Here is a 24,498-nt window from a genome sequence, read left to right on the forward strand (position 1 = left end):
AATGGTTGTTTTGAATCAGTTCTTTACAATGATTCGATCAAACACGTAAGCAAAATGATCTGAATCGATTCAGTCTTAATCATTCGGACATAGCACTAAATTGTTTGGAGCAGTTTTTTCTGTAAAACAACAATGTAAAACATATACGTTAGATTCACAGAAAACAAAAAATGTATATTTACATACAATCAATTGAAGCCAAATCTGCATCATACTGTTTGAAATGAAAATAAGGTTTGTATTGTACGTTCAACGCCTGCATGTGAAGCTTGTGAACTCTGTACTACATGTTAAGGCATTTCAAATCTTCCATTTATGTCTACTAGAAAACGTTGTGTCCACTCAGTTGTGCTCCTTCCTGCAAAGAAATGATATCTATGAAACATTTCAGTCAGGATTCAGGCCCCATCATAGCACAGAAACTGCGCTCATTAAAATTACAAATTACTTACATCTAGCTTCTGCGTTTGACACTATAGATCATGACATACTCTTAGATCGATTATAAAATTACACCAGTATTCAGGAACAGGCATTAGGGTGGTTTAGATCGTACCTATCTGACCGTTACCATTTTGTTTATTTAAACGGGGAATTATCCAAGTTAACATCAGTAAATGATGGAGTGCCACAAGGGTCTGTTTTAGGCCCTCTGCTATTTTCAATATACATGCTGCCTCTTGGTAATATTATTAGAAAACATGGAATTAGTTTCCACTGCCGATGATACTCAGTTATATATTCCATCAAAACCAATATAATGAGTCAGCATTCGGATGTAGCATTAAGGTTGAACCACTGTAGTCACGTTGATTATTTTAAAGATGTCTTTTTCTGGACCTCAAAAGGTGCAATGATGTTGCTGCCTATGTGTGGTTCAGAACCCCTCGGATTTCATCAAAAATATTTTAATTTGAGTTCTGAAGATGAACGAAGGTCTTACGGGATTGGGACGACATAAGGGTGAGTACTTAATGACAGAAATTTCATTTTTGGGTGAACTAACCCTTTAATTAATGTAGAATCAAGTATTTTCTGTAAAGCTGCTTTGAAACGATAGGTATGTGAAAAGCACTATAGAAAATAAATGTGAATTGAATTGAATTAACCAATTATAAAAAATAAAAAAAAATACCATGTAAATACCATGTAAATGATAGCCTACATCATTTTACTGTACTTCTTGTAAATGACTGGAAATATTTCTGTGAAATTGTTCTGATTAGTTTTTTATTTTTAATTCACTTTATTCATTTTTAATAAACACAATTCAGCACCTATACAGTAGGTGCTGACAGGACAGAACGGGCTTCCCATCATCAACACTGGGCTGTTGAAAGTGGGCGGAGCCGTGACTTCTGTAAACACATGTGGGAATCGAGCGCTCTGATTGGACAGCGAGTGAGACATGGGCGTGGCATATGGTGAAGCCTGGAAGAACACAAACACAGTGGAGGTTCACAGGGGCAAGAGAAACGCGGAGAAAGTGACATTTTAATAATTTCTTGCGGTGAATATGCATTTTACTTGATGAATTTGATCCTACATCAGCATCTGAACCCGATGAAGTGCAATTATGAGCGTGCATTCACTAAAGAGATCTTATAAGGTTTACTTTACACATGCTTTATGAAACAACAGCGTTGCATTATTTTATACTGAGGCTGAAATAGGAAAGTTGAAACATGGGATCCAAGTTGACCAGGCAAAGTAGTTTGGACAGCCAAGCGACTGTGTGTCGTAGGGGTCGACAGCATCATGAACGGGATGTGGAGAAGAGGAGTGGAGGAAGAGGAGAGTTTTTATTCAGTTCTCTGATGCTCAAGTCCGACAAGCTCCCCGGAATGCTGCGCAAATCCAGTCCCAGCCCTTATGTCCGGAGAGTGGCTTGGGTTCGGGAGATCCAAACCCTGCTGAAGGAGCAGAAGATGGAACAAGCCATCGATGTGTTGAAACTGCTTAGAAAGGTACAAAACATCATTTATTTATAAATCAGATTGTATCATCTTTAGACAGAACTACAGGTTGTTGTTGATGATGATGATGATGATGCTATTGCAGCAGGTTTTTTCCCCCTAAGAAAAATCACAAATTTGTTGTACTGTTTCTGCAATGAGATGTATATTAAAATCCTCCTCTGAAAAAAATAGTCCAGTAATCTCACATGCGTCTTCAAAATTCAAAATTAAATTTCAGCGTCTAAAACAGTTACTAACTTAAGACTGCAATGAAAATGATAGATTTCTATACAAATTAAAATATTTTGAATGAAATTCTTACAAAAACAATTTATCTGGGTGCAATAAGATATTAATTAACTGAAATTTGAAATAAAACCGTTAAAGTTACAAACCTTACAAAAAGTACTTTGGAAGTACCATGGTAAAGTCACGGTAATACCATGGTGCTTTGATATGTGCCAGGGTACTAAATGAGTATCATAATGGTACACCATGGTATTTATACTCCAAAGAACCTTTTACAAAATAGAAGGTAATACCATGTTACTTTTTGCTAAATATATATTAAGTGTATACTATTTATATAATACATACACCGTCAAATCATCTTAAAAAAATAATGTTGTTCAGATAACATAATATTTTGAGTTTCTGTCGATTAAACCAATCACCTTCATTGTATTAACTCAAATTTTTTAATTTCAACGAACTCAAAATTTTAAGGCAACCAGGTAACTTACTTTTTTAAGTTAAACCAACAATTCTTTCTTACAGTGTAGTATAGTATACATAATATAAAGATTACTGGATTATTAATTTGTGGTTGTATGTTTGATCATGAAGGACAAACCATCTTATTAGGTTCTTTATAGTCCAGTGTTTGCTGTGCATGGCTGACAGATCCTGTCTCACAACTTCTTAACAACCTGATCTGAAAGCATCACAGTCACTCAAGATTTTCCTTTACAAAAGTGCTTCATAAATGGAACTAATTCTGATTTGCATTTATTTGAATTGTCCAAAAGGATGAGCTGAACTCAGGATGTCATTCATAATGTCACAAATTGTTCAGAGCAAATCCCACCTCTCCAAAGCCATTCACTTGCTGCTTCCTGATCACAACTAAGAGATCTGATAGCTGTTGAACAGTTGAGGTCTCTGTGTAGTGCTCGGATATTGCCGCTGATGATTGACAGGCTCCTCAGTGCTCCGTAAGTCCATCATTTTATCCTGATGGCAAACCAGATCTGCGTAGACTAAGGCCAGTGCTGCAGGCTCATTGATCCAGCTTATGCTAATGGGAGCACCACAGTTCAAGCTTGAAGTGTTTACGAGAGAATCAGCACGTATGAACTTCATGAAGGATTTTTTGTCATTGAATTGTGTTTATTGATTAGCCTGTCATTGTCAAGAGGGTCCTCAAATCACAGGAACATCTCAATGTATGCAACCTGAAGATGAGGGTCCTCCAGTTGCACACTCGCTGGATAAAAGAGGCTGAGAAAAGCCTCTTTTGTCTTTTTTTTTTTCAACTTGAGTCATTTAAATGATGCCTTCTAGCTTGTTGAACATCTGGAAGGGGATTCTGGGCATCTGGATCAAAAGATAATTGTAACAGAATGAAATTATGGGAGATCTGATAACTTGAAAACAGTAAAATAAAGCTAGATTGTCACAGTTTCTGTGCTTGTCTGTGCAAAATGATGCTAAGGTTGCCAGATCGTTGCTATGTTGTTCCCAAGGTGTTCTGAGTGGTTGCTAGGTGTTTGTTTACCCCCAAGTCTGTAGATATGGCTTCTTTTTTTTCATCCATTTGATTTGAGGCACAATTTGAGGTATACAATTTTGATACCTGTTGGTAGGTGATACTGTTTGTTCAAATTGTAATAGTTGTTTAAGTCATTTTAAATTAAACTGTCTCTCTTTGATTGCACTTTAATCTTTCTGTTATCCCAATATGACTCTGCTTTGCCATATTGTATGGGTCATTAATTCTGTAGTATGCTGTCAAATCGATTAATCGCATCTAACATAAAAGTTTGTAAATACACACACACACACACACACACACACACACACACATATTATATATTTCCAAACTTTTATGTTAGATGCGATTAATCACGATTAATCGATTTGACAGCACTATTGGATATCAGTTGAATTCATAATCAGTGTTGTTTTTGTTAACAATCATTTTTCTGTAATTGAAATAAAGCTAAATAAATATAATAAAATATAAATATTAGATTAAAAAACCTAAACTTAAAAAAAGAACCAAACAGTTCTTGACTCAATTTTAAAGAACCTATTATGCCAAAAAGGTTCTGTATAAGGAAATGTCTTAAATTAAATTATTGCACAATACTTTCATTTTTAACAGGTTATTTCAATTTTTTCTAGTGATAAAGTATGTTTACAAGCTGCTTAATTTATACAATTTAATCAAAATTAAAAATGACTTAAAAGAAAATATTTATTAATTAAAACTAAATCCATGAAATGATCTCATGATGGAATCCCTTCTATATATGAAGCGCCCAACAGAACCCTTTAAGGTTCTATATAGAACCTTTTTTTCCTGCACTGTAAAAAATGATTTTCATGATTTGTTATCACAACATTTTTTCTTTTGTCAAATCAACTTAGATAATTAATGAGGTTCAGATAACATAATATTTTGAGTTTCTGTTGATTAAATCAATCGCCTTCATTGTATTAACTCAAATTTTTAATTTCAATGAACTCAACATTTTAAGGTAACCAGGTAACTTACTTTTTTAAGTTAAAACAACAATTCTTTTTTACAGTGTGTGTAAAAGTGTATATAGAAATATTTCTTTAAAAAATAAACAAATAAAAATGACATAAGCAAATAAGCGCTTAGTTTGTTCAAATTTTTTTAGTCTTTTAAATATCCCTGAAAAGTTCAGATTCAGTCACGGGTAAGTGCATTTACAGTCCTCAGTTTCAGCCCTGTCTAGATATGGCACTTTGTCACATGGATGCCCAGCCAGTTGAAAAGCTTTCCAAACATGGAGCCGTCTCACTCACCCCGGCTCTGGAAGCTCTTAACACCCTGTTGAAGGAGAGAGAGGGATCACATCAAGGCAAACCTTGCTACCTTTTAAGACTGAAGGTTGCTGAAAGAAATTAATTTCTCTGCATTGAAAAGCAGCTTTTCCGTTCAGGGAAAACGGATTGGATGTTAATCAACTGGGGGTCAAAAGGATGGTGCAGAAAGCTTCCTTTGCCCCAGAGAGAGTGAGTGAAAGAACAAGAGGAGGACAAAAACAACATCCCTTATCTCTGCTGTAGCTCTTCCTGTGCCCTAATGAGTGCAATTCATTTTCCTCCGTTGACTCTCATTGAGCAAAGGCAGGAAACAACCCGCTTACATGCTCTACTGAGCACATGCAGTGGATGTCAATGCTACACAGATTTTGTGGTTGTATAATAACGTTGAATTTAAAATGTTGTCTCTTTGATTGCACTTTAATCTCCCAGATATGACTCTGCTTTGGCTTATTGTTTGGGTCATTCCTATTGCAGTATATTTTCATGTCCCCACCATGAATGTCTAAAAATATTGGATAAAGATGGAAATCAAATGAGTTTGTTTACATTTATCACAGTCTGTTGTTATTGTTAACTAAAACAGTTTTGAAGCTGAAATAAAATAAAATATAAATATTATAAGAAAAACTGAAACTTAAAAAAACTAATATAAATTTCATAAGCGCATAACAAAATTGCGAAAACTTAAAATGAAAACAACAACTGAAAATATAAAGCTAATTCAAAATATTAATAAATACTATATAGTAATAGTATACACTATAAAAATGTATTGTTGGTTGAACTTAAAAAAGTAAGTTACCTGGTTGTCTTAAAATTTTGAGTTCATTGAAATTAAAAATTTTAGTTAATACAATGAAGGAGATTGGTTTAATCAACAGAAACTCAAAATATGATGTTATCTGAACCACATTAATTATCTAAGTTGATTTGACAAAAGAAAAATGTTGTGATAACAAATCATGAAAATATATTTTTTTACAGTGTATAAATACTAAAATAACACTGATCACAATTAAATGAGCATAGGGATGAATGTAAAATAATTTTGTTGCTTTAGTTTGAGTGGATTTTGCCATTTTTGTCAATAGTAACAAAAAGATTATCAAGAAATATTCTAGGCATTTCTTCATTTTTTTTTCTAAGCAAAACATTTTAAATATTGCTGTATGTTTCCATCTTTTAGTATCTAACAAGCGGCAACCTCCCCCAGTTTCTCGTGAAGCCATTACGGAAGTGACTTAAACTGCAATTCATTGACTGGCCGCTAGAGACAGGCTCCAAAAGAGAGCAGAATCTCATTGACCCACATGTTAAAACGGCCAACTTTACAGCAGAAAAAAAAAAACATGTTTACAGTTTACAGTTTACAGTTTACACAACTATACTGCTAATTTTGCCCTTCATGACAACTCTGAGGGGGGTGAATTTTTTTATAACTCATCCCGTTTAAATTATATTAAGCCTTAAAGTTCTGCATAATTATGGGCGTGGTCACTTGAGTGACAGGTAGATTGCCGCTGCTGTCTGTGAGCCGTCATGTTACCTCAGCTAATTCCAGCCGCTGAATTTGGCATCTCAGCCGTATTTGTGCTTTTTTCTGGATTATTTTATACAGTTATAAAATAATATGGCTTGCTGCGTTAATGGTCGAGACTTGAGACAGATGTGCGTCTGTGTACATGTGCACGCATGCGGAAGATAAACAGAACACACGTTGTTGGATCGTTGCATTGGTTAAAAGTTTTGTTTGTGAGATTTACTACAATGACAATTGCGGGAGGATATAAAATTCTGACGGCACTGCTTGGATATTATAACTAAAACTGCTGCATTTTGAAAAATTATACTTTGGACGCGTGCTCATTTGTTTGTGAGATACGATCATATACAGTTTTACAACATAAACTGCTCAGGTTGCATAATTTCAAACGATGATGGAGAGCAGATCAGAAGAAATGTGATGCAAACAATGGATAATATATCAATATTTCATGGATTTAACGCTTTTGTGGACAAAAAGTACTCATTGGAAAACACCTGCACAACTGCATCAGAAAATTTTAGGAATGGATTTGATGAATTCTGTGATGTTTTGTGGTATTGTAGACTTTGTATTAACAATTATTTTAAAAGAAGGTTAAAACATGAAGTTCAAGTTGACACCCTCATTTACATTAAATCTCAATCCTTTACTGAGCAATGGCTAACTTTAGCTTTTTATTTCCGTCCTGTTCGTTTACTTCCATCCTGGCGTCGTATTAATTTTCTTTACATGTGCAAAGTTACACAGTACAAACCATTTTTTCCCCTGCAGAAATCCTACTAAACAAATTTATAGAAAAGCTTTCATAAATTACAATGCAATCATATTCATTTTAGACATTATACTGTGTTCAAAAAGTACTGCAGAACAGAAATGACCCGTGCTTATGCTTCATAGATGAAAAATAGAGAGCTTGGAGGAGCTTCCAGATGTCAGGGAATCCCTGAGAAAAAGAAGAGCAATTTATCAGCGTGAAACCCGAAGGGAGTTTCCACTTCCCTGGACTCAGCAGCTTTCCTCCGTCTGCCAGTTTCTTCATCAATTTCTGTGGGATCTTTCTTTGACTCGACTCACAGGGTGGTGTAGTTGTTGCTTTGTGATGCTGGCATTTGCACGGAGGCAGTAAATGTGTTTCGCCCTCTATATATTTGCTTTGTGTCCCTACTAATTGCACAGACCAGTGGATTAAACAAGAAACATCGTCCTCAGGGAATTATTTCTTGATTCTCCCACATGCTTTTTTTCTTTCCCTGTTGGTCGTATCAGACTTGCTTGCCTTGGCTGTTCAGTCAGCGGTGGAAAACACTTTAGCTGTCTACGATAAGCCCGGCTAATAAGCTGTCACTGTGTCTGCACACACTTTCTCTGCCTTACATAAAGAAGCTGGACTTAAAGGTTAGCGGCGCTAGTCCAGCAATAGATCAACAAACAGTTCGGCTTCTATTTAGACTTTCTACTAAAGCACTAGAAGTAAACATGATGGAAAGATTACTTTATCTCCATGTCATTCAAAAAAGCCCCTCGAGTAATCTCGCGAATGGAGATTGGAGGCGTAGGATGAAAGGATTAAGTTGTTGAATATCGAGGTTTATCAGTGACCTTTACTTGAATTTGTAATCCTACATGCTTAACAGTCTCTCTCTTGTTCTTTCTCGACAGGACCTGGGTCTTGAAGGGACATCTCTCAACGACATCCTCTACAAGAACGCTGCCTTCCTCAACCTAGTGGATCCAATTTCCCATGAGCTTTTGCTCAGTTTGGCCCGAGACATGCAGTGTCCAAAGAGGGTAAGCCACCAGCACTAATAAGGGAAGATGATCGTAAACACAAACTCATGAGGTGGCTAGTCGAAGGGTTTGACTCAGCTATCAACATGAACTCTGGATCCCTGTGTGAGCTTGAGCCAAAACCTGTGCACACGTTCATTACTCAGTCTCCAGATATGTAGAGCGTTTATTTTTAGCTTGTGGTAAGAGGCTTGGCGGGCCAATTCTACAGCCCCGCCGACTGGATAAGACCACGGGCAGCTGTCATCCCACGGCTGGGACTGGAGTTTGGGTGCTTCAGCCCTGTCCTAAATTAGTTTGCAAAGCGCGAGAAGTACAGAAAGATGGCAGTGACCTTTATTTTGCTCAAGAGAGCCATCAGTGATGTTTTCATTCCATACTGAAATTCCACAGTCCTGTTTGGACTTAATTGGACAGAAAGGCCAGTGAGAGGAGCACTTTCCTATAATAGATCCACTTGAAGGGGCAAGGCTTGTCCGTTTCTTTGAATAGCAAATTGAATCAACATTTGTCATATTTCCAACCTAAGTACTGTACGTGCCTCTACCTAAATTTTTTCAAAACTTCAAAAACTGACATATGCATACTGCACAAGATTAAAAAAAAAAAAAAAAAAATCACACAAATTATGATTACAGGGGCAGATTATCAATTAATAAAGACTTATTTGTGCACAGTTCCTTTCTCAATATGTTACGACCTTAAAGAGTTGGTTCACCCAAAAATGAAAATTCTGTCATCATTTATTCACCTTCATTTCGTTCCGAAACCCGCAAGACTTTCGTTCATCTTTGGAACACAAATGAAGATATTTTTAATGAAATCTGAGAGATTTCTGTCCCTCAGTTGACAGTCTACGCACTTGGATGCTTCAAAAAGTTCATGAAGAGATCATAAAACTAATCCATATGAATTGAGCGGTTTAGTCCAGATTTTCTGAAAAGACACGCTCGCTTTATTTGATGAAAATACTGAATTTAGACTTTTATTCACATACTATAAACACTGATCAGCGCACATTCATCTGTTTTGGATAAAACTGACCGCTTTTAGTGGCACTCCATGGACTTTGAAAGTGTCGCAAAAAGTGAAAGAAGCAAAAATGTCACCACAGACTTGTTTTTCCAATGAAATTGGGCAGCATATTTCTCATATAAACGGAAGTGCCGAGAAAACTTTTTGTCAGTCAGTTTGCATATCTGATGAAACAATGTTCAAGCCAACATTTTGGGTAACCTACTGTAACCTACCGTCACTCACTGATTAAGAATGTAAGAGGGGTCACTAACTAAACAGCTGACACTGACGTTGGTTTTCGATTTCCTGTCACGTATTGCTTTGGCCCATTTTGACAGTAAATCAATGTGAAGCTCGCTGAAGTAAGAACAGGAGCACATCACAAGCATAAACAATTGTAATAGACTGAATTAGGATGCAACTCATTGAGTAATTTTAACATGTGAATGTGTCGGTATAGAAAGGGTTGTGCGCTGTTCAGAATTTAGATGAAAATCAAAATTCTATTTCAAATTCCAATTCAATTTAAATGTGAATGCCAGGAAGTAAGTTGAAATTCAAATAAATTGATATAACTAATATTTAACCTGAAAAGTTTAAAGGCTTATAAGCCTTATGGACAGAGAGGCTGATATATAGAACGATTGAACGATAGATAGAACGATAGAATGATAGAACGATAGATAGATAGGTAGATAGATAGAGATATAGATAGATAGATAGATAGCAAGAAAATGATTTTCATTCAATAAACTGTTTTGCCTCTGCCTTTATTATCCATTTAATGTAATAAAACTCAAGAAAAAACATTTTGTTTACACAAGCACCATCACAAGCATTAGCATTTACCTTCTAGCTTTGAGTTTGCTGAGAAAAACAAGTTTGAATCAGATCAGAGCAGCACAGTGGGATTAGTGGGAGTATTTTACCATTGCAAAAAAGAGTATTCAGGCTGGATTTGTGGTGAAGTTTCTTCTAGTTCTCAGTTGGACTCTTAGCAGGCACCTCAACAGGAGAAGCCTTGAGGAGCTAAGCATCTAAACCCAGAAAACGAGAGCGGAAGATTGCTCTCAATTTCCTCTGCTTCTTTTCTTCCTCTCTGGCTTAATAAACATCCAGTTACCTTCTGACAGGTAGACAAAATCCCATCCTATTGAGCTCAGAAAAGCCACCATGCTCCTCAAAGAAATGGATTCATGCCATTCAGATGTCATGCCTGAAATCCAAACCTGTTAGACTTTGTTATACTACAATCTATGTCTAAAAGTAGAGACCTTGTATGTAGAGTCAGAAAGTCTGATTCATTTAAATGAATTACTTTGTTCAGTTTTTGTACATGAACCAGATCAAAATGTAATGATTCACTGATTCACTAAACTCATATGCACTTATGGAACGTTTGATTCATTTTAATGAATCAATTTGTTCGGAGAGTTTGTGTGCATGAACTGGATCAAGAAGAAATGATTCACTGATTGAAATCTCACTAAACTCGTATGCAGCATCAGAAAGTCTGATTTATTTTTAATGAATCAGTTCATTCAGACAGTTTTATGTAAATGAACTGTTTCAAAATAAATTATTTACTGATACTAAACTCATATGTATCTACGGAAAGTCTACTTCATTTTAATGAATCGTTCGTTCGTTTAGACAGTTTGTGTAAATGAACCAGATCAAAAAGAAATGTTCACTGATTCAGTCTCTGCGCAGAAGTCGCTAGTGCCGTTTGCATCCGTTTTATTAGTGTTAATTTATCAGTTCACTTATTTATTAGTTTTAATTTATCTGTTCATGTTTAATGCTGTCATCATATAATTCATTCATTCAAAAACCCTTACTTTTTTGAGCCATAGAAAAACTGCTCTTATTAAATTATAAATTATTTACTATAACTTAAATACATTACCTGTTTGTTTCATTTTAAAGTATATTTCCCCCTTAATTAACTTAAGTATAGTTTTTGTTGGTAGCTTGAAGTGTGTATTTTGTGAACAGAATGCTTTAAATAACATCTACACCTACTTTAAATAAGAAAGATGTTATCATTTCAATAATATATTTCAAAAACAACATATACTGACAACAGCTGTATCATAAAACCAGCTTCTTTAGCTGTACACAAAGATGCAATTGTCTGTTTTTTGACTGAAAAGTGTGACTTTCAGTATTACAGCTGCGTTTGGTCTGTCTCTACGAGTTGTCCGTCTCTGCTTTAACATCTTCTACGTGGGTATCTTGTAGCTTATTGAGCTACGGTTTTAAAGTAGCTTCTGATTGTGTGTCTCAGTACACCACCATCTAATGAAGTTTTGAGTCCCAGGAGTCAGCTGATCCTCGATCGCAGCAGTTATTCATGATGGGAATCATGGGAAATATGGAAAGGCATTTTAATGAGCTTTTGTTTGTGTGCAGCACATAGATTTTGTTTTTCATTTAGGTCTCTTGCAATTGACAGTTTTTCATTAAATTTTGGCAGTTGCGTATTGAGCTATAGCTAATGTATTAATGTTCAGTCACAGATTGAAAGTTCACGTAAATCCCTCCGACAATAAAACTCCCTCTGGAGTCAGTGCACACCATCCAATGGCATCTTTATTAAGGGAGATCAATAAAAATAGTTCGATAATTGCTGTCACTCACTGCAACTGGCAGCCCACTTAATATGCGTCAGAGATTCAACAAATGTCTTTGTTTTGTCTTAATAGCCATCAGGAGGCCACCAAGACGCACATGTTTAGTTTCTGTAATTTCTTAGCTAGCCGACTCCAGTCAATCGCTTCGTCCAGTCTTTTGTGTTTTCCTGCCTCGCTTGCGTTGTTGTGCTGTAACACTGATTAGATTTGCTCAGGTCTGCTCCGGCCAATCCGTTTAAAGAGGGAGAGGCGAGCCAAAGCCTGTTTTGATGCTGAAATGGCTGCAGGCATTGTTGAGCAAAGGACTTGAGATCATTTTAGACCAACCTCTCTCACCCAACAGTTCAAAATGGCATAAGACCTTTTAAATGAACTCTCATCTTTGTATCAAGCTACATGTTTAGGAAGAGTGCCGCTTTTTGAAGCACTATTATTTGTTTTTAAAGTCAAAATTCATATGATTCAGGGTTTCAGACTGCGCCTAAAACGGTCGCATTTGTGACTAAAAATATTAATTTGCGAGTGATATTTTTGCTGAGGTCGCCATTGGCGACCATACAAATTCACACGTTGTGACTGTAGAATTTGCATGTTATTTGCGCGTTCCGTGACCAGTAGCCTATCACATCATTTGCTGTGTTGACTTAATTAAATGAGATGTTGCGTGTGAATGTTTCACTGAGTTAGCGCCGAAATATGAACAGGTAGGGAAAAATTTCACACACCAAACAGACACCAAAGAGCTAGAGCAAAACAGCTGCATTTGAACACACCGTTCTGCTAGACAACTGCCTATTTCTTCATATAAATTCGTCTATATTTGTCATTCAAAAGGGGAAACCGGCTCTGTAGACTGCAGATACACACGCAATGCAGCGCGTGCTTACCGTTTTGAATATCAATCATGCTGATCACTTTCATTATTCCACTCCGCTCATGCTCATCAGATAAATTTAAGGTCATTAAAAGTCTTCAGTGCCTTAAACTGTATAACAAGAGTATAAACGATCATTTTAAGGTGTCTTATATTTTGTGGATGGAAAAACCGCGATACTCCCTAATGTGATTATTATTAATTTCATTAAATAAATGTGAGCGCTGCATGTTTCAAAGTCAAAAGATGGCGCTGCTACGCGTTCTTCAGAGCAGCTTGCATTCAATGATTAGCGCACATTTGTCAACCGATTGCTTATGAACTAATGCTGATCAATTATCATAAAGTTTACTTTATATTATTTATATTATATTGTGTTGTAAACGGTTGTCGCAACGTAATTTTTTTAATCCTTATCTGAACTTGAATGAGCAACAACATTTCAAAATAAGAGTCCCGCTGTATTTCAAAGTAGTCCAAGTCAAGCAGTATGTATATCAATTGCCCCTGTTTGTTATTTGGTTACACAAACCAAATTTAATATATCTATATATTTATTTCCATATATTTATTTTCATTTGATTCAAAGTAAACTGTTGTAGCTTCAGGAAGGGAGGACTAAGAACATTATTTGACACGTATTATTCAATATAAAGATTTTACTAGCATCAGGATTATTATAGTTAACTAAAACCATTAAAAACATTTTTTTTATTGCTTGAAATAAGTGTTAATACTAAAATAAAAATCTATACAAACTGAACAGACATGTTTAAAAACAAAAAATAAAACTAAAAAAAAAAATAATAATAATTAAAACTAAACAAAAAATGAAAGCAGAAAATATAAAAATCTAATCGGATTCAAAATATTAACAAAAACTATAATAGTATTAAGTGAAAATAGTGACATTCATTTCCTAGAAAAGTCACAAGATGAAAAAGCTGAAACTGTAAAGGGGACATAAACACAACAGGATGACTAAAAGTAAGTGATTTAAAATTTTAAGTTCATTGTTTTGTGGCTCTTAAAAACAATAGTTGGCGCCTGTTTTTTCCCCCTATAGGAGCCAATGGCTCCTTAATGAATTTTTTTGTCTGGAGCCCTGTGATTTACGTAATCTTGAGTTTAAAAAAAATAGAAATTATAGTATGCATTAAGAAAATGAATTTTTAGGACAATTAAGATTTGTTTTACAATAAGACATTATTTTAATGGCAATTAAGCATATTTCCCCCCAAAATTTTAATTAATGCATCCAGACATTTCGCTTTAGGGTTTTTTGTTCTCATTAGATTCTCATTACTTTAATACATTATTACTTTATTTATTTAAATCATCATAAATTAAGGAGACTGCAACACTATTTTACAAATCGCACACACCATACACTATCTTTCAAAAGTTTGGGGTCAGTAAGATTTTTTTTTTTTTTTTGGAAAAAAATTAACTTTTTTTATCAGCTAGGATGCATTAAACTGATGAAAAGTGACAGTAAAGTCATTTTTAATATTACAAATGATTTTTTTTTTAATTAATGCTGTTCTTTTGAAGTTTCTATCAATGAATTCTGAAAAAATGTACCACTATTTCTACAAAAAATATTAAGCAGCACATCTTTTTTCAACAATAAGAAGAAGAAGAAGAAGAAGAAAGAAAGAAATGTTTCTTGAGCACCAAATCTGCATATTGATTGATTGAATGATTTCTGAAGGATCATGTGACACTGAAGACTGGAGTAATGATGTCATTACAGGAATAAATTACATTTTAAAATATATTCAAATAGGAAACAGTTATTTTAAATGGTAATAATATTTCACAATATTACTGTTCATACTGTATTTTGATCCAATAAATGCAGCCTTGGTGAGCAGAAGAGACTTCTTTCAAAAACATTAATAAATCTTACTGACCCCTAACTTTTTATTCGGATAGTGATAGTTATTAATAATAACTTTAATTAAATATTGGTGTCCTTTGTCAAACTGATGTTGATTCCATTTTATAAAAGCAAGCAATACACTTCTGCTGTGCTGTTGCCACTTTACAGTGTTTTCCACCACGTTTAAAGGGATAGTTCACCCAAACATGAAAATTTTGTCATCATTAACTCACCCTCATGTTGTTCAAAACCTGTATGAGTTTCTTTCTTCAGTTGATCAAGAAGATGATATTTTAAAGAATTTTGATAATCAAACAGTTGACTGTAGCCATTGACTTCCATAGTAGGAAGAAAATACTATGGAAGTCAACTGTCTGGTTACCAACATTCTTTCATACAGGTTTTGAACAACACAAGGGTGAGTAAATGATGACAGAATTTTTATTTTTGGATGAACTATCGGGCAGTATGAGTGCTGCTTATGTGTTGTGTCATGCCTACCAGCACCTCTTGACTATGGTAAAATTGACGAAATGCATCGCATATTGTGTGACCCTATTTAAACTAAATCATCACTTACAGATTAACTTGAATGTTTACCTCTGTTTAACCCTTTTAATAGCACTGGACATGGTAAACATTGAAGTTCCTTTGGGTTATGCTGTCATAAGCCCTCTGATTGAAGCTTTATCTGGCTGCCTGTCTCCCAGAATAGCTCTTCATCCCCTGCTTCTTCTCATCCAGGAGTCTGATGCTCTTAAGTCCTCTGAGAAGATCTGCAGGCAGCTGATCTATCACCTGACCCCTCACTCCAAGTGGAGCAGACAGAACGTGCCCAGGAGGAAGTCTCAAGCCTGGTAAGAGTCTTGCGTCTGTCCATCTGCCGCTTATTAGGATACACCTCCACAGTGAGGACAATCAGAGCTTAGAAAACTCTGTGCTGACAGATTGAAATACAAGTGGAAGGAAACAAGATTAGCCATTCCTGACGTTGGCATAAGATGCTTAAATGGGTATGAAAGTTTAATTGAGTTAATATTGAGCGACTTCAATTACTTAAAGGAGCAGATCACCGACAGTTCAATAATGACAATTCTCTAGTCATTTACTCAACCTCGACATCCAATAAAACTGTATGACTTTCTTTTTTCTGCATAACACAAAAGAAGTTATTTTTAACAATGCATCATTTTTTTGTACATAAAATGAAAGTCAATTAGGTCCGGTGTTGTTTGAACAAAGAAAACAAAACACTGTGAAATTCTTTAAAGTATCTACTTTTGAGTCTAATTAGTTTCTTTTGTGTTCTGCTGAAGTCATAAAGATTTGGATGGTGAGGGTGAGTAAATTATGACAGAATTTTTCATTTTTAGGTTCCTTTAAAGGCACAATATGTACGATTTTGGCATTAAAGTCGTCATGAAATCAAAATTGACCCTATTTACTTTGTTAGTGCATATTACTAGTCTTGTGTTGAACAATTAATCTGTGCAAGTTAATACACAGAAAAAAATTGTTTGTCATGGTAATCTTTAATCAAAATCTGAAAAGTTACTTCCGGTCTGGAATGGCGTTCCTTCTCTGATGACGTCAGTTTGACGACTTAGGTTGAAAACGCTTAAACCACTCCCCTCCAACCGTTAGTCTGCTATGAGCGAGAGATGGAGAGGAAGAGCGCTAAGGTAAAACCCTGCCCTCTATTCAATATTCCGTTTCACTTGGAAATACGTCACAACACTGGAGAAAAGTCGTTTGCAACTTCTGGTTCACGGGGATTTTAAAGTATCCAAAAACCACTAGCACAGTGTTATATATTTTGTTGACTTATGTACTTACATTATCACAAATGTTTCCAACAATGTTTAAATCCAGCTAAATCAGCTATTTTAACCAGTGTAACGTCTCTTCTCATTGCGTCGCCTATCAATGACATATATTACATCAATGTCTTAGCATTCGCTTTACCGGCATCGTTCCGCTCCCACGGCTCCTGGCCCCACCCTGCTTCATAACCACAGTAACTTTAATAAAAATTTAATACATTAGCTCATCCATGAGCATGATTTCTGCCTTGAGTCCTGTCAAATTGCTTTCCATCGGCCGTGGAGGTGAAGACGATAACTCCCATGATTCCACACTCATTCACGGCGTCATCAAGCTATGCCTTTGTTATTGTTCTGTAGCGGCTAAACTTACATACTGTGCCTTTAAGGAACCAAATGTACAGTAGAAAAAGGATTGTTAAATTCATTACGATTTCCATCCCAAATCCACATCCTCTTAAGCCATACTAAATTTTTGTGTGAGGATCAGACTGAAAACTTATTTGCACTTGTGCATATTTAAATTTGTCATGTTAGTGCTGTTGCTCCTCACATTTCTCGTAACCAAACTGTGCCAAGTTTGAATATGTGGAAATGTGCTTTTGAAATGCAGATTGTTGTGTATTCAAGGGATACATTTTTTTTTTTTTAAATATTATTACAATTTCATAACTGTTTTCTGTTTTCATCTATTTTAAAGGGTTAGTTCACCCAAAAATGACAATTCTGTCATTAATTACTCACCCTCATGCCGTTCCACACCCGTAAGACCTTCGTTTGAAGCTTTACGAATCTTTTGTTTCAAATCAGTGGTTCGGAGCGCGTATCAAACTGCCAAAGTCACGTGATTTCAGTAAATTAGGCTTCGTTACGTGATAAGTGTTTCGAAATTTCAATGGTTCACCACTGGGGGGCGTGACTTTGGCAGTTTGATATGCGCTCCAAACCACTGATTCGAAACAAAAGATTCGTAAAGCTTCGAAGCTTCATGAAGCAGTGTTTTGAAATCGGCCATCACTAGATATTGTTGAATATTTTTGGCGCACAAAAAGTATTCTTGTCGCTTTATAACATTAAGATTGAACCACTGTAGTCACATGAACTGTTTTAAATACATCTTTAGTAACTTTCTGGGCATTGAAAATGTTAATTGTCTTGCTGGCAATGCAGGCCTCACTGAGCCATCGGACACAGAACCGAACTGTGTGGAGTGAAGTTGTGTGTGAATATCATTTTCCAAAACAATAGTATTTGACTATGAAATTTAGACAACGCAAGTAGAATCTTATTAATATCGAAATCACATCTTAACAAAAAAAATAAAAACAACCAAGCTTTCCAAAAATAGCCCTAGGTATGTGAAACCACATAGAGTTGGAGCAAGCAAAAAATGAATGAATTCTGAATGATCCTATCAAGGCTTCAAAATCCAAGGCTTTTAAACCACCATTTTTACATTCTTTAACCAACTGGGCCCTTTTTAAATAATGCGTTTTATTCCTTCATAAAAATTGAAATAAAACTGAGTTGGCCTTTCTAATGTTACTGTTCGAAATAAACAAGGAGTGACATGGATATGTTAACTTTGACACACCTTCAGCTTTAGATAAGATAACTCTTCCAAACACTGTGAGATCTCTGATTAGCCAGTGACTCAGCGATTTTTTCATATCAGTGACACGTTTCTCAAAGTTAACCTCCTCAATCTTACTAACATCCTTAGATATTGTTAAACCCAAATATTTTACCTTATTCTGGACATTTATTGAGGCAATAGAATTCTCAGGACAAGAGTGGATAGGCAACAAAACACATTTTTTAATATTGAGAGACAAACCAGAGGCATCAGAAAAGGCTTTAATTAATTTTAGTGCAATATCAACCATACTTTTATCTTTTAAAAAGATTGCAGTATTGTCTGCAAATTGGCTAATCTTAAATTCCTTGCCAAAAATCTTAATGCCTTGCAAATTAAAATGATTGAAAAAGGCCAAAGTGAGCATCTGAGTAGTTAGAATAAATAATTTTGGAGATATGGGACATCCTTGACGAATTCCTCTAGACATTTTAAAGCTAGGAGTAATTTCAGATCCCAAAGATACCGAACTAGATATGTCTGAATATAACACTTTAATTATGTTGCAGAATTTATCACCAAAACCCATACTTTTTATTGTCTCAATAATAAAACCATGCTCTAACGAATCGAAAGCCTTATAAAAATAAAGGAATAATATTATACTCTCTTTTTCTATTAAATGACTGTAGTCCAACATATCAAGAATCAGTCTTGTATGAAAATGTATATTCCTTCCCTTTATAAAGGCAGATTGACATTCACAAATAACCTTTGACAAGCCACTATCAAGGCTCGATTGGCATATACAAGAGCTAGTAATTTGTAATCCGTACATAAAAGGGTTATCGGTCTCCAATTATCAATAGAATGTAGATCTTTGTCGGTCTTTGGGATCAATGTAATGAGACCACGCTTCATTGTGGGAGAGAGATTTTGTTTTAAAATACACTCACTAAGGGCTTCAAATGACTGCAAACAAGTGCTCGCACAGCCACGGTTGATTTTATTTTCCGGGTTGCGTCCGTTGCTGGAGCGGCTGAGAAGAGTGCGCTGTCATTATACTGTACGAGAGCGGCCTCTAGAGGCGAAATAAAAACTCACTGATGCCTCGTAGAGTTTGTTTTGACACGTGACTTGAGGCTGCGCGCTGCACAGAGCAGGACACTTAAAAAACGGATTTAAAACGGACAACAAAACGGTATGTTATACAGTGTACACTACAGTACATGTTTTCATATCATTATAAAGTAATTAGTTTGTTGACTAGATGCTGCATTAGTGGAGAACAGTAGTATGTTTGCCGTCGAGGCCTGAGAGGATGCTAACATTATCTCAAGCGGTTAAAACAATGTGACAAAAACACGATTGTTACCATTCATTTGCGTTAGTTTATATCCATTTGTTCGCTGTTATGCATTCATTATCCAGCGAAGTTGCATATTTAAACTGTATCCTCATCATGCAGCGGCAGAAATGTATTCGATTTCAGTTCTTTTTTTTATCGGCACTGTAACATAATTTCATTAGATAATCATCAAGTTTTCTAAAATAGAGGCAAATAATGTGTACAAGTATACATATAATAGACCTATGCTATGCCTTTGTGTGTAAAGATGGTAATTTTTAAGCATGACTGTTTGGATTTATATGAAATGTTAACACTTTACAATAAGAGTCCATTTGTAAGATTAAATAAGGTTAATAAAACTATTGTTCATTGTTAATTTCAACATTTACATTTTAACATTTTAAAGTTGTCTCTTGTCTTATAATGCACTATGAATTAACATGAACGATCATTAATGTATTAGTAGGGCTGGACGATTATGGCCTAAAATCAAAACCTTGATTAATGAACGATTATTTTGTTTTATTGTTTTGTATTGATTGTTTTGTTTTATTTTGGCCCTCATAGTTCACTGACAAGGTTTATACTGTAAATATATGATTGACTGTTAAAGGTGGGATATTTTTTCCTATTGAAAGAGTGATCTGACATAACAGCTCAATTTCAGCAGTTATTTTATCTATGGTTTGTAACATTTCTTACAGATTTCTGCTCGTTGTAAATCAGATAAAGATAAATTAGCACAGTACCAGCAATGAGAGCGATTGCATGTGTGGGTTGTAAATATTTACTTAAAAAGTAGAAAAATATATGCTATAATAAGTTTTGAGTTTCTAAGCCACTTTAGTGATAAATCACAGGACAGCGCTGACAACTAGTTTCTGCGTTCCTCTCTGCGCGCGCGATCTTCACGTTTTGCGCAGCTAACGTTACTGTTTGTATGAGTGTTCGTGCCACAATGCAGCTGCGCGAGCACGGTAGCTCGGAATAATATACAACCAATCGTCTAAAATCGCTTGAATGTCCAAACCTTAAAACAAATACAACTGACAAAGTTTAGTGAAGACGCAAGGCTTACTGCTCGCGTGCCATCACTATGTGTTGAACCGGCGTGTTGCTTTTATGCCACTGACTGGACGGGGCGGAGTCACGTGTCTACACACGCGGTAGTTTTTAAGGGGGAAGTATTACCAGGATTAAAAAACCCGAAATAACCGACATGGGAAAATTACGTCGGTTAGAGGTTCTGTATTTCGGTTTCGATTACTTTTCGATTAATCGTCCAGCCCTATATATTAGTATTTTTATATTTAAAAATTACAATAAACATTTAGCCATTTTTTTAATTCAAAGAAACAAAATGTAAGAAAGAGTTAAAACTGAACACAATCTTGCTGCTCAAACTGCGTATAGAACAATTTTTAATATATATATATATTTTTTTGCTCCTTTTATATTTTACATTTACTTGTACTTTTACTTTCAATACTTAAAGGGTTAGTTCACCCAAAAATGAAAATAATGCCATTTATTACTCACCCTCATGCCGTTCCACACCTGTAAGTCCTTCGTTCATCTTCGGAACACAAATTAAGATATTTTTGTTGAAATCCGATGGCTCAGCGAGGCCTGCATAGCCAGCAACGACATTTCCTCTCTCAAGATCCATTAATGTACTAAAAACATATTTAAATCAGTTCATGTGATTACAGTGGTTCAATATTAATATTATAAAGCGACGAGAATATTTTTGGTGCACCAAAAAAACAAAATAACGACTTATATAGTGATGACCGATTTCAAAACACCGCGTCAGGAAACTTTGGAGCGTTATAAATAAGCGTGTCGAATCATGATTCGGATCGCGTGTCAAACCACCAAACTGCTGAAATCACATGACTGTGGCACTCCGAACCACCGATTCGACACACTGATTCATAACGCTCCGAAGCTTCCTGAAACAGTGTTTTAAAATCGGCCATCACTATATAAGTTGTTATTTTGTTTTTATTTTATAATATTAATATTGAACCACTGTACTCGCATGAACTGATTTAAATATGTTTTTAGTACATTAATGGATCTTCAGCCATCGGATTTAATCAAAAATATCTTAATTTGTGTTCCGAAGATTAACGAAGGTCTTACGGGTGTGGAACGCCATGAGGGTGAGTAATAAATTACATTATTTTCATTTTTGGGTGAACTAACCCTTTAAGTACGTTTAATATCGAAAAAATACTTTTCGTACTTAAGTACAAAAAATATCACATACTTTAAAACTTTTACTCAAGTAACATTCTAAACAGTGACTTTAACTTCTACCAAAGTCATTTTCTGGTAAGATATCTATACTTTTACTCAAGTATGGTTTTCGAGTACTTTATACACCACTGGCTCCCTGGGAGTCGAAACCACAACGTTGGTGTTGCTAGCACTATGATCTACCGATTGAGCTGCAAGAAACTACTGCCGTTTTTATCTACTAATCCTGACACTTTCCATCATGTAAAAGTGCAGATGTTGTTACCCTAGAGGCACCTGTCACTTCTGAATCAAGAGATGGTAGACACTTTTTATTGCTACGACTCTCTGTATCATTCCGTATGACTGGCGTTTTGCCTCTGTGTCAAATACGGACAGGTGAAACTTAGATGAATGTTTCTCTCAGATGAGTTCCTCTGTCAGATGTCATGATTTCACACCAAACAGCATACGAAACACAGCAAACGTCTTTCCCTCTGGGCGTTGGGCAGGTATGGCGAGGAAGTCATTACGAAAGGGAAAGTCTTTTTAATGATATCCATGTTCTCTCCCCATCCCAGAGCAATTAACCCAGTTTGGGAGATTTCAACAGCTGCAATTTAGTTCATCTGCTCCTTGTTTTATCACCAAATCATCTCCAAACAAGCCTGAACAATAACAAGCCATCATCTCCATTGCTCACGTAATTCATGAACCTCTGCTCTTTCAATCTCTGTTATGAAAGCCTAATCTGCAGAAATGCCTCCTCCGTTTGTCTTGTCACACCCTCGGAGGTGATTGTGGGGGAAAAGATTGAATGCGAAACAAGACGCCTGTTAGAGTGTGAAGATATTGTCAGGCCGACCGTTGTTCTATTTAAAGGGAACAAGAGGAGAGGAAAGATGCTGTGGTGCTGATGCTCTCGGCTTCTAAAGATGTCCCATCTTTCTTTCCTCTTTCTAATATTCTTTAGGAGAGCTTCCAGGCTCCTTTAAACCACATTGATTTTTTTTCCTCTCGTGTCTCCCAGAAAAGCTTTAAAGAGAGAGGTTAGATGGCCGGAGGGGAAAACCTGAAAGACAAAGAGCATCAGAGAGACTTGAGTAGAGAGAGAGAGAGCAAGAAAGCTGAGAAAAACTGCATTTGTGCCACTAGAACCATAGTTAAAGGGAAAGTTCATCCAAAAATGAAAATTCGGTCATTATTTACTCACCCTCGTGGCGTTCCAAAGCAGTAAGCAGTTACTTTTTCAGTGGAACACAAAACTTTCCTCCAAAAATTACTGTTAGGAAAGTAGTCTGTACGACTCGTATGTTTTATTCCAAGTCTTATGAAAACATTCCATAGCTTTGTAGAAGTAACAGGCCACCCTTCCCCTTAACTGTAGCTTCTGGATCTCATTCGCACTTTTGCATATTCATAGTGGCATATACTGTATATGTGGCGTCGATAAGAATCATGTGAGAGTTTCTTATGTTTTTCAGTGTATTCACTTTACAGTCTTGACGCAATAAATCGGTGAATGTATTGTAGGGCTAGGACAATACATCGATTCTCGCTTTCTCAATATAAAGAATCTGGAGCAGTTCTAATATTGTCTGATGTATCGCGATTCTCTCTCGAATCGAATCTGAGCTTAGTTTTTAACAGTAGATGGCACTACGTGCTTTAGAAACACCCGTACTCTGCTTGCTTCAGTTCTTTTACACAGACCACTTAAACCTAAAATAATCACTCATAAAGTTCGAAAAGGTTGAAGCGAATTACAAGGGTGTTCGCAGTGGGCTGTGTTTACATTAATCTCGCATCATAAAAGCATTCTGAGCCGAGGTGCAAGTATATTTAACCACTTACATGACGCACAAGCGCTCTCCAGCAGTCTTCTTCCTGAGCATTTGAGTGTGCAGTTAAAAACTAGCCTAGAGCGCCATCTCATGTTAAAACTAAGCTCAGAATCGATTCTACAGAGAAAATATCAGAATTGATCCAGAATTATTGTATCGCGAATTGAGAACCGATGTATTGTGTATCACTGAGCACAGTTTAGTACTGTGCTGTTGCAAAAAAAAAAAAAAAATACAAAGTTCTGTCATGAAACTCTAGATAGTACAGGCTGATAACTAATTCTGCTTGCAATCACATAATTCTTTATAGGACACAGCTGATTGGTTCCTGCTGTATCAGTAGCCAATGAGCTCGCTGCTCAGCCTTCAAATACTTGGTCAGTATTTGCTGTAGCAGTTGCAGAGTGCTTTCAGAAACCCTCCTCCTTCCCCAGCTCCACCTGTACAGATCTGATATATATAATATTTGTATTATATATATATATATATATATATATATATATATATATATATAAAATATTTTTATTTTGTATAATTTGATGTATAATTATTTTTATATTTAATATTTTATATAAATTATATTAATATAATACAATATTATATTTATTTTATAGTTTTACATTTTACTTATTTTTATATTTAATTGTATATGTGTGTGTATATACAAGATAATATATAATATATTTTATATAATTGATTAAATCTATTTAAAAAATATTGTAAAAAAAATTGTGTGTGTGTGTGTATATATATATATATATATATTACAGTCAAACCAAAAATTATTCAGACATTTTTGATATATTTTTACTAGTGGGTGCAGCACCGTGCAGGACAGTATAGTTCATTTATGTAAGTGAGGATAGCAAAATAAA

The 24,498-nt window shown here is 35.5% G+C and overlaps 1 protein-coding gene across 1 annotated transcript in view; it reads left to right on the top strand.

Annotated features, from left to right (window-relative positions):
* Positions 1 to 1,400: 1,400 nt before the first annotated feature.
* lrrc75bb (leucine rich repeat containing 75Bb) overlaps positions 1,401 to 24,498 on the top strand; it is a 36,184-nt gene continuing 13,086 nt past the window's right edge. Inside the window, exons 1-3 of the mRNA XM_051910925.1 lie at positions 1,401 to 1,967; positions 8,245 to 8,373; positions 15,530 to 15,642. Of these exons, the coding sequence (XP_051766885.1) occupies positions 1,686 to 1,967; positions 8,245 to 8,373; positions 15,530 to 15,642 (524 nt within the window). The 5' untranslated portion in view covers positions 1,401 to 1,685. The remainder of the gene's footprint in view (positions 1,968 to 8,244; positions 8,374 to 15,529; positions 15,643 to 24,498) is intronic.

This window comes from Ctenopharyngodon idella, chromosome 10 (assembly GCF_019924925.1).
Source record: "Ctenopharyngodon idella isolate HZGC_01 chromosome 10, HZGC01, whole genome shotgun sequence".
NCBI classification, from domain to species: domain Eukaryota; kingdom Metazoa; phylum Chordata; class Actinopteri; order Cypriniformes; family Xenocyprididae; genus Ctenopharyngodon; species Ctenopharyngodon idella.